This window comes from Hetaerina americana, unplaced genomic scaffold (assembly GCF_022747635.1).
Source record: "Hetaerina americana unplaced genomic scaffold, ioHetAmer1.1.p SCAF_2, whole genome shotgun sequence".
NCBI classification, from domain to species: domain Eukaryota; kingdom Metazoa; phylum Arthropoda; class Insecta; order Odonata; family Calopterygidae; genus Hetaerina; species Hetaerina americana.
In genome coordinates this window covers 72,403,003-72,415,136 of record NW_027286763.1, presented here as the reverse complement: position 1 = coordinate 72,415,136, position 12,134 = coordinate 72,403,003, and the positions used below count along the sequence as shown (strand labels likewise).

The following is a 12,134-nucleotide window of genomic DNA, read 5'->3' as shown; positions in this document are numbered from 1 at the left end:
TTTGTAGGCTAATAATCTGCATGCTTTGCTATTTGTAATTTTGCATACACAATACCACTTCAACTAACAAGCCCTTTTTAATGCATCTGCTTGCAAAATCTTGTCTAGGTGAAACAAGTTTTCTTTTGTAAATCAATGCTTTTAGAACACAGAATTGATGACAAAGTTGTCATATTCAAATGAGCAAAAAGTATGTTTTATATCACTGTATTCTAAGAAAAGGATTGAAAGTATGTTATAGATTACCTAAAATTCAAGTTTTCAATAGTTTGCAGAAGGTCTTTCTGATTGGGTTCACAAAAAGACATTAGAATAGAATAGGGGGTGGACTTTTAATTGACTTGCATACCTATTTTTTATCTTGCCCCCTAATGATATTTGCTGACATACCACGAGAGAGAGTTCCCTCTTGTAAATTTCTAGCCATCCTCTATAAGCTCTGACGCCTGCCTTTCTCCCTCCCCAGTTTCAGCTGGCTCCATCTCTGAGGTGGACAGGCGGGGGGCATTGGTACGTACCACGAATGTGGCTGTGGAGAAGCCAGCATTTGGTTCCTCTCACAAGCCTGTTTGTCCTCCCACTGTAGTTGGCTCGCTTAGTAGCGGGCCTCTCCCTCTTAATGTTCTAAGTTATCTCATTTTCTCCAATAAACCATCTCTTCCATGTATGTCTCGTTCTTTATCTAACACCTTTTCACAAGTGCACCCGTTTCCTCCTTATGTATCTACCTTGTAAAATACATTGTGTTGATCAAAATTTATTCTTGTTGCTTATCTTCCTATTTAATACTCCTGCTGGTAATTTGTTTGATGAGATGCATGCTTTGAATATTTGTTAATTCAATTTGTATTCAAGGTATTGATGGGTATGACATTCTTCCAGTGAAAGCATATTCCTTTATTGATGCACGACAAAGGCAAGTTTCATTTTAGGTATCAGATTGGCTTTTGTTCGCTGCATGCCATTTTGTGTTTTCATGCTAATATTTTATTGCTGACTTTATTAATATTTGCCACTCCTTCGGTCAAAAATGTATGTATAACTGGATATAAATAATGTCTTTATTCACTTACTGCCTAAGCATTCTTCATATTAGCATATTGCTAGTAATGATTAAGTTAATGCTAATTAATTGGTACCAAATGAGGTATGTGCAACACTTTTGATTTAAACTGTGCAACCCTTTGAAGTTAAAGACAATATTGTTCTCAAGTTATAGTCAATAAAATTTGAAGTGTATAATCATGGATTGAAGTTATCTAATTCAACTGTAATGTAAGCAAGCAAGGTTGTTTCACTGTGTACATATACATTTGGATTAGGTGAAAATGCAGAAATAATTCCAGATTAACCTTTTACTGTAAAAATGAGGATGCCGAATTGAATGATAATACATTTTTTGGTTAATAAATTTTTAAAAATTCCCTTGGCCACAAGATAGTTTTTTTTGCCTATTGGTCGCATAAATAAGTTATGGAAATTCATTAAAAAAATTCAGCCACCCTCCCTTGTCTAAGATGTTAGAGCAAAATAATGGTATACCTTATTCTGTGAACATTGTTGATTATTTAATGACCTTTATATATTTTATTACTCCTCTCACATATTTATTTTATTTATTTATCGACTTAATTGGGCGAGGTTGAGACCTATAGTCCCTTCTTCCACCTAACCCTAACATTACAGACATTACATTGAAGACAATCTCATACAACCAAGCCCTAGATGGAGGAAAATCCACCTAGGCGGGAATTGAACCTGCGACCTCGGGGTTGACAGGCGAGGACGTTACCCCACTGCCACCAGGGCCAGCTGGTGTGTTTTGCCATAGGTTGTATTTCTGCAGATATGTTGACTAAGCCTACTCAGACATTTATTAAGGTTAATCTTCTCCCCGTAGTCACATTTCATTTTTTTTACATGTAGGTTCAAATCTTACCAAGATCTGTTTTATCAGATTTATTGGTAAGGATTTGGTATTTTGAAAGTAGAGGATTCTGCATGGTAGACTAGAAGAATTAAAAAAATATATTCAATTATTGTGTAGCAAAATGTAGTGTCATTAATTTAAAATTATTATTAATTTTCCCTTTTCATTTTTTCATTGTTGAAATTAAATAGATTTTTTTGATTGCACATATCAAATTTGGTCATCTTAGTTTTTCATCTGTTTCCTATGTGTAACAAGGAGTAATATTTGTATAGTTAAGTATAAGGTGGTAGGTAATGATTTTGAGAACCTTAGTTATCTTTTCTTATCAGTATGAAGTCTATTTGTGTATTCCTAAGTGTTTTAATTCAGTTTGAGTAGAAATTCATGTTATCTTTCTCATTTGATTTTTTGAAAGTTATTCTCTTTATCTAAGCTTGACTATAAATCTTTTTACCTCTGATTTGCTCTTGTCTAATGGTGCATTTGGCAGAAATATTCTTTTTAAATACTTGCATAAACTATGTTTGAATAATGTAACAATGAAAATTTATCCCCTCTTTGGTATTCTTAGTGTTGATTAATTCCTTGCCTTGATAATTCTCTCATTTCTTTTAACTAACTCCCCCAAATTTAAATCTATTGGACTGCTTTTTGAGTTCTAATTTTACATTCACTGTTAATTTTCCCTTCATGGTCAAATGCTCAAAATACATAACTTACAATATCTTATTTTTGAGTAGACATGCTCTATTGTTTTATCAATATATTTTTATAATTTGGATTTCTGTTTCATGCAGAGAAACATTGAGTTTTCATCAATTCATGTCTAGAGGGTAGTTTCCCAGGTTTGTAATATTTTTGGAAACATTTCAACACTTATGTAACAAATAATATTCTCAAAGCTAGAGTAAGGTTTCTCTGACCCTGTTTCATTACTGGCATATCTAATTTTTAGGCTTCATAAGTGGATTTAGGTAGATAAAAATTTCAAATAAAATCATCTTCTAATCCTTATATAAATAAGCCAGTAATGGCAAAATACCATATTGCATATGAATGAGGATATTTTTCTTTAATTTTTTCTCTGTTAACTCCTGCATTACATCTTTGTCCACAAAATTAGCCATTAAATATTCCCATTCAGTCTCCGTGCTGACCCTTAGCCAGGGTTTTCATGTCACTTCAAGGTGTTACTGTATCGCCTGGATAAAGATTCAGTGTAGTATTCCATTTGAAAATTAAATTATACATTTGTACTTATCATTAGTAAAGAGTGTCATTCTTAAGTTCGGTTATATGGTACTTTTACTGTAAGGTTGATCTCCCATAATCAGTCACTATTTCCTAATACACAGTGTTCATCTCTTTGAATTAACTCTTTGAAAGTTCTACCTACTGCCCTATTATGCCTACTACCTACTGTCCTACTTACAGCAAGGGAAAAATTGTGTGAAAATTGCTGCAGCACTGCTGTATTAACTGCAAAAGTCATGCATACATCCAATATCCCTTTTTCATTTGTTCAGAATTACTGAACAGATTGCTAGCTATATTACAGATGTCTGGTCTATAAAAAATTTTACTTATAGAATATAAGTAAAAGTAATACTGACCAGCAAAAGGTGTTGCAGCGACACACCTAGTTTGTGTGAAAGAGTAACATAGTTTACACCTGTTGGTACAGTAAAACTAAGTTTCTTTAAAAATTCATGCTACGTCACTCTATAAAGACCTTAACTTTATGGGAATGTAGTGCCAATAATAGTAAATACTCAATTTTCCAGTGTCTAATTGTCTTGAACATTTTTATATTACCTTCAGGAAAAGAAGGTCGGGTTTAAGCATCAAACATTTAATTCCCTATTTAAAAGTTCTTCTACAGTCATTCTCCCTATTACTTAGTAATTGCACATGTAATTTTAATTGCCTGTGGCCAAACTATATGTTGAAATTTAGTTTTATCCCCTTAAACATTCAATATGGCATGCAGTAAATTTGTTAAAAAGAGTGAGGCATTGTACATGCAATTAGGAAACTACCCTATTTCCGGAATGACGTTTGTTATAACTTTCCTATACAGATTCCAATTGCTTTTGTTATGTATTAATGCATAGTTTGATTGAGTGAGATTTCTTACACGAAGCAGTCTGCATTAGATGGTACTTCAAAAATGCATAATCCTTGAATGAAGCTTGCATTTGATTCCTCAGTGCACACAACCTGTAGATGGTTTAAGGTGTTTCAAAAACTGTACATATATTTCTACTATGGCTGAATATTTTCTCTCTCTGGCTATTAATGTAACCATTGTTTCTGTATGCACAAATGAAACTTTTGCTCGTTTAAACATATACTCTTTCTAGTACTTGGTCTTAACTGTTAAGTATAAAGTGGAAAACATTTCAAGGAAAGTTTCCTTGGTCAATAATATGATATTTTTGTATTTAATTTGGCCAGTTGATGACTAACATGGAAACAAAATATACTTGTCTACTTTTTATAAATTTTGGCATAGCTTAGTGTGGGAAAGTGGTTCCCTTAATATTTTTTTCAAGGCACCTCTGCATTTAATGTATTGATAATAAAGAAACGTTTTGCTGCTGGCCATGTAAATATGTACAGAGCTCTGCTTCTTTAAAGAACATGATTCAAATCTGTAAATGACCAATGCATGGTCGAATCACTTCTTGTATTCCTTTATTTATATGCATCTTATTTCGTCTACAAGTGGTTTTCATCCCAAATCTTTTGGTTCCTAAAAGAGAAGCAGTCCTTCACTCTTCTTAAGATTTCTGTTCACTAACTCAAAGTGCCTCCCAAGTTGGAAGCCATGCTCATTTTTGTTGTGTGATACGCCTACAGCCTGCTGACCTCCGCTGCTCCACAACATTTGCGGGTGGCCTCCTTCGCTATGCTTCTTCATGCAGTCCTCACCTACGCCGCTCCTTGCCCAACATGGCACAACATGCCACCACTGTCTCTTCAGAACCTCCAAAAATTTATCCTTATCATCTCTTGGTGACCACCAATTATCGTCTGCCCGTCGACGTTGATCGGTGCAATTTAGAAGTAAGTGGCAACAGTGACTATTTAACAATGACCAGGGGTGTAGTCATGGTTAACGATGGCATGCATACATTATTATCATTATTTTAAAGGGTAATAATAATTCTTTTTTTCTTTTCTTGAAATATATGTAAGGGAACCCAGCATACTTGGTTCCTGATGCTACCATGACTCATTGAAAGTGGATCACAATATTAATGGTCACAAGTTGTCCTGCAGAAAGATAACATGTTATTAGTTGAGATAGGTCATATTATGAAAAAGATACATAATCATGCCCCTGATCACTATATGCTTTGGAGAAATAAGTTCCTGCAAATTTACTTATTTTTTCATTGTTGTTATATTTTACCCTTTGATACCCATGAAAAGTCCCTAAATCTCCAGTACAAAATATTTCTTGTATAGTTTTAGTGGTCTCCAAGTCTTGTGTTATGAGTAATTATATTCAATATTAGTGCAAATGTTGATTGGCTCTATGCAGGCCCTATATAGTGTCGCGGATAACTTTTTCACCTGTCAACATCAATTCAACAATATGTGTGTTGTTCGGTTTGTTCCAATCCATCACATGAATTTTGTTCTTTACATGTAATGGCTCTCTATGGATGAGTTCGATATTTCTAATATGAAGAGATGCCTGCGATCACAGTATAATCCACAGAGCTGCTAATTTCAGAAAAATAGTGAAACCAGTCATACTATTCACTTGAGACTGAAAAAAATATTAATTTAAATTATTTTGTATTAAGAGGTACACCGTGGCCTACTAATTACAGCAAAATGTACAAGTCATATTTAGCAGAGAATTAAGATCTCCAGTTATTTCATGACTTAAGTTTTGATAAATTCAAATGTAAACATCTTGTTATCAACTCCTTGGTATGACCTCAGCTACTGTAGTACCCTGAAGTCTAATTGTTATCAGTGGTTATGACTGGCTGGTTTCCCTCATCAGTTTTTTGTGGGGGAAGCCTCTAGTTTTGTTGTAATTAATGAGTTTCTTTGTTCTGTTTCAGCGCCACCTCTCTGAGGCAGAATTTGAAGCTGTCTTTCATGTTAACCGGTTAGAGTTTTATCGGATGCCATCATGGAGGAGAAACGACTTGAAGCGACGGGCCAGACTGTTTTAAGTTTTGTTTCAATATCTTTTCCACTGTCTAAGGTATTGCATTGACATCTAATGGCTGTGCCCGTCAGATGTCACTAAAGTTGCAATACCTTGAACTTCCCACCAAAGATGGAATATAATCCAATGTGTAAAGCAATTTTATGTTTTAAAAATTTCAACTATGTCTAGTGGCCTGAAAAAGAGATGAAAGAAGAAGGACGCTATTTTTCTCGATGGATGTCCATTTAATTCTTCACAATGGTTCAAAATTCTAGTCTTAATCTTTAGGGCTACAGCATTTAGGTCATTTTTCAGATCTTTTAACGTTGGACCTATCTGTTTTAATTAATTTCATTCTTTTTGCATTTTGTTGAAGAGCTGTGGTGGTTAATATATTTTCCTTTATTGATGTGCAGATTATTAAAAAAAAGTTCTAAAAAGAAAATTGTAGCTGTTCAGAAATCATCACGTAGAATTGAATGGGTGGATAGTGGTGGAATTCTATACATATATAATAAATATATATATTTTTTTGTTTTGTTCATAATGGTACATTCAATTCCTGAAAGGTTATGTTACTTTACACTAATTTTATTATTAATGTTAATGTTTTTGATCCTTCTTGTTCAGTGTAATTTTTTGTAAATTGCCTTTAGGTTAAGATAATGTAGCTGTATACACCTATGCTGTTCATTTGTGACTTATCTCTCAAGAAGGCCTCAACTTTTTAATTTTCCAGGAGTAAGCAACTCCATTTCTTTGTTATTATTTTCTAAGGACATGCACATAGATCTTCAGAAATACTCTCCCAAAATCTTTTGTTGATGTAAATGATATCTAGTATAAACAAAGTTTGTTACTCTTCATTCAAGCTTTCCTGAATGGGTTGCTGTAAAATTGTTTTGATATCAAGTTTTATAGCCGTTGTATCCACTTTTTAAATTTTTTTATCTTCAAAGTTACTAAGTTTACCTTCTCAAAAGAAAAAAAAATATGGAAATGTTGCTGATATTATGTATACAAATATAGGACAGCAATACTGAGGACAATGTAATTGTACAGTTCCTGCTTTTTCTTGAATTCTATATTTTAAGTGCGTGCTTGTGTCTGCACCTTAAAATGGGGTCATCAATGAAAGTGAAGAGGATATTGCTAAGGTTGTAATTTCATATTTTTTGAATTTGAGATGAGACAAGATATGTGTGTGTGTGCTGGTGCTGGATTTCGATGCAAGGAAAAAAAAGCATGGGAGCCAGTGAAAATGGTTAATTGCAAAAACAGTGTATGCTGCAAAGGTTGTGTGGCAGTCTTTTGCTATTTAGTGTTAACATCTGGAAATATTTTTTTGACCATGTCATGAGAAAAATGTTTAGCCTTTCATGATTCAATAGTTGAGCCTGGTAGAGAAGCCATTTTGCTGGTATGGTGATTTTTACTGTCTGAAACAAAACTATATGATACTTGTTTTTTGCATTTCTAATGAATGGAGGTTTAAGTGATCCTGCTTTTAAGTGCGCAAGGATGAAAGTTTATTCTTTGAAACTGTTTTTGATGAGTTTTTGCAAATCATACACGTTTTTAGTTGGTGGTTTTATATTAACTAGCTTAGCCTGGATATCGCTTGCTTCTCAAATCTTTTAATTTTGATCTTAAAGGTGCCATTTATAATGTTCATAAACAGGTGCTGAATGATTAGAGAACTCTTTGCCTGTTTCTGGATAGAGGGTAAGGAGTAGATTACTAAATGGTGGGATGAAAAATTAGCTAAATTAAATGAATGAATAAGCTTAGAAGAGCGCATTTTTTTTACAAAAACACAAATGATGAAAGGATCAATTTTGTCACCCATAGTCCTGCTGCTACTGCTTGATTCTGCCGTGAATTGCAGTGGTGATATTCACACTACCCAAATGTCGTAATTACAAAAACAATTAATTATTAGAAAAATTCACGTCAGCTTGAAGCATAATGGAAAGTAATAATTCTGTTTTTAGTTTCCTTTTTGTCAAAAATTGTATTTTTAATCTCATTTGGAGATTTGGTTGTTGTGGAATTTTCAAAATATTATTTTTTATTGACATAGGAATGAGTTTGTTCTTAGCATTGCCAATAAACAGCTTTTTTTCCAGCTATGACTTGAAGATTGTAAAAGACATAATATTCTTGTTGATTGGAAATGGTGCCAGTGTATTTTGTGCTTGTATTGTACACCAAGTGAAATTCAATTGTATTGAAATGTGGTGCTAGTTGGAACTTTCACATTGAAAAAGGCAAAGAAAATTTAATTCAGGACAATTATTCAATACTCTTCAATGCCTTTGCTGATACTCATTGGTACCATAATTACTTGTAATAAGGGAAACATCCTTTGATCACAATGGTAGCTAAATTGTGCGAAATTTTGCAGGTCAGAGGTGATGCTAATATCTTATCAAAATTGTTAACTGATTCATTGAGTGTAGATTGACGATGGCATTTAGATGTATAAGCTGAAGTAAATAAAATCTTTCTTCTGTAATCTTGCCTCATTATAATGTGTAATTGGTTTTATATAAATAAGTTCTATAAAAAATTCATTCAGGTGATTCGAGTTTTCTGTGATGAAATCATTGTAAACAATGCACCTTCTTCTTGGCATCAGTTATGGGAATCCTCTGCTTTAATTTATATTTATTCTAGTTACCTATGCTTTTTTCCCAGTAAATTTCCCTTTCATAATTTTTGAATGAGAATGAAAAAGATCAAAATATGCTGATAACCAAGTGGTGAATACTGAACCTGAGTGTACATATAATCATGTGCCCAATTGTTGATACCAAAGTTCTATATAAAAATACCAGCCCTTTTTTTTAAATATTTAGAGCGCCCATCTTCCGCTATTATTCCTTGAAATAAATTTCATTTGAAACTAGACGTAATGTGCATCTCTTTACTTTTCCAAGCATATGGACAACTTGGGTCCTCAAAATTTATGATGTGGCTAATTTTCGTGGTTCTGTGTTGGTAAATATTTAGTTATGCTCCAGCCCCTTACTTCTTACTCTGACTTTGCCCAAAATGCATGAAATGGCTGCATCACTGTATGAATTTAATGCATATTTTATGTGATTTAGGTGCTTCAAGGATGAGGTAAAAAGAAAAATTGACTTCTAAATTATCTTTATAGTTGTGGGTATCATGCTATAGATGCTCAATATTATCATTAAAATCATTGTATTCCACCTTAATTAAAAATCTATCATTATATGTATTTCGTAAATAAAATATTTTAAGTGACATTTGGTAATTCTATATTGGAAACTGGGAAATATTGCTGAAGGAAGAGGAGTCACTGACTGGTGGTATACACAAGAAATTTCACAGTACAAGAATCATTTAACCAGACTGGAATTTAAACATGAATCCCTCAATTAATTCATAGTCTAAGAGGATATAATTATAGCTTTAATGGCTGAAGTACCATCAGAAATTGAAGTGTCAGGGTTCAAATCAAGGTCTGATGAACAATTCTTGCAATCTGTAGTATTTTACATTTGCTCTGATGGAGAAATAATGATAGTTGGGAAAATTTCAAAAAGGCAGAAGATATTTAGAGGCAGTAATATTTTGAAGACCGATGGAGGGGCGAATGTTGGGAAAGTGAGGCACAGGGAGGAAAGGTGAGAACTTCAGATTGTATATAGGGAGGCAGAAGGTTGGGTGGAGCTCAGAAGATATGTTGTGTTGTGGGATTATAGCAGAGCTGGGGAAGTTAGTTAAGGAAGCCAACTGAATTTAGTTAGTCCCGACAGTTTTTAATCTTAATTTTTTTAACCATTTAAGTTAGGAGTTGAATTAATGGAAAAATATCATGTAAAAGTTATGTCTGACAAGAGTAACCTTAAGTTGCATTTTAATTTTGGAATAATTACCTTCATGCTAAATTTCAGTTTACTATGTGGAATCAGTGTTGACAGGCAAACCGAGTAGGAAATAAGTACTTTGTTTCCACCTCCTACTACCTGCCCTTGATTTCTTTAATCTTGGCTATGATTACTGGACTTGTGAATTTGTTTGGGACATTATTGCTTTTCATGGTTGACACCATACATCGGAACATCCTTTTGAGTTTGATATTGACCTTTCTTTGCTTATTTCTAATCTACAATATTTTGAGACTTTTGGGTTTTGTTAATTGGTTCAAGAAATTATGAAAGACTTAGCTATGGTCCTGTAAATAATTTGTGTTTCACAAATGCTAGAAGGTCAAAATTTTTATGTCCGTGTAAGGCACTGAGAGAGCTTTAGTCTTGTAGGTAAGTCTTCATCTAAGTCATTAATTAAAGTAGTTAAAATTGGGAGAAGATCGTAGGATATATTTCAAATTACTGTGGGTAGAAATACTTAAGTAAATCTCCTTAACCATTGAATTTATCTCAATACATTGGAGATAATATACTCAATTATACTCCCTGTAATCACACTACCAATTGCAACACCGATATTAATGCCATAGTATATAATATACGGCCCTAGAAAGATAATTAAACTTAAGTTTGCCCAAGCTGTAAGTGATCTTTTATAGCAAAAGGAGAAACTTCTGAGACACACTCTCCAAAACTATAACATTTTTTTTCTTTAAAATCACCAAAAACACTCGGTACTCCTTCCTCTATCACCAATTACACAGTTGTCCCATGCTCATTGCATAGTTGACGATCCAGGGTCCACTACAGTCACCAGAGTCGTCCTTTCACACCAAAAAGCAGAAAGTACTTAACAATATCTCCTACACTTGAACATTTTTTTCTTACAATTTGGCCAAGTGTTTGCGGTGAACTATTAGGGTGTTAGTTTAAGACTTAAGTTTCATCAGCAAAGTCACGGGAGGATATGAACGGAGGGAAAATGAGGGTACATTTACCATTGAGGTATTCACAGCAGCCATACATTGATTTTACGATAATATTTTTAAAAAATGCTCATGGAACTGGTCTCAATATATTTTACAGGTTGAACCCTACCGCCTTGTCGCCTAGTTACAGCGTCAACTAAGATTACTGATCCGCATTGCAATCTAAAGTGAAAAATTATATCGCTAATACCTCTCAGTTTTAAATAGCTGAGGATAACGGCTCAGAAATATGCGATTTTGTTTTTCAAACTGGATTAAAAAGCCCGACGGATTTCGTCAGCAGTATGGGGACAGGTTATGCTACCGGAAGAAATGTCTACTAACAAGCGGAAACAATGCCATAGAAGTAAGGAAACTTAATTAACTCTGGGGCACGGTTTTACAAATGGTTTTGAGGTACTTACAACACCAGATATAACTATTAAAATCCATAATAAAAAAAGCGATAACCTCATCGAACGCAGTTTCAGACAAGCCTCACAAAGACGGTCAAGGTTCACAAGGCAACAATGGCGGATGAACAGATTATTTAAGTTCAAGTCTTAATGTAGTCACAGGTCTCATTTTTCAATACTCTTCGGTAAATTGTAACCCCTGTCTAATGCAGAATTCCATTGCTTTCTCCCCGCGGTAATTCCACCTACCTCAACCGTAACACCCTACCTCATAACCATCTTTTCCTTCGCATACTGATGCCTCCTAATCCCTCTTCAATATAAAATGCTTCCCTCCAGGAACATCCGCGAGAATATCCCCTAACTGATCGTTTACCCTATCGACGTTTTCCTCCTTATGAATACTTGGTGACATGTTTACATGAACATTGACCGAGTTCGTCGATTCTGCTTTTAATTTACCAGCGTTACCCTCACTCACGACCTCTCCTGGGTGAAACATAGACGGAGAATATGTGGACAAGATGGCAAAAAATTAGGAGTTATGAGAAGAGTACTAGATTAATATGATGAAATGGTCAAGGAGAAACGTTATCTTTCGATGGTTCGGCCTCATTTAGAATATGCTGCAAGAATACGGAATCCTCACGAAGTTGGATTAATTGCCAAATAGGATCGCGTGCAGCGTAGAGGAGCTAGATATGTAAAATGTTGTAGTGATAAACTTAGTAGCGC

General features: G+C 34.1%; 1 protein-coding gene across 10 annotated transcripts in view; it reads left to right on the top strand.

Annotated features, from left to right (window-relative positions):
• The window catches only part of Unc-115a (Uncoordinated 115a), a 179,108-nt gene extending 170,480 nt beyond the window's left edge, over window positions 1–8,628 (top strand). For 7 of the 10 annotated variants that reach the window (XM_071585292.1, XM_071585289.1, XM_071585291.1 and 4 more), the window contains 3 exons: window positions 467–510; window positions 4,796–5,002; window positions 6,019–8,628. In XM_071585292.1, coding sequence (XP_071441393.1) covers window positions 467–510; window positions 4,796–5,002; window positions 6,019–6,132 — 365 coding nt within the window. In that variant the 3' untranslated portion in view covers window positions 6,133–8,628. Of the gene's footprint in view, window positions 1–466; window positions 511–4,795; window positions 5,003–6,018 lie in introns of those variants that run through there. The other 3 variants (XM_071585295.1, XM_071585294.1, XM_071585288.1) reach the window with 2 other exon arrangements.
• The last annotated feature ends 3,506 nt before the right edge of the window (window positions 8,629–12,134 follow it).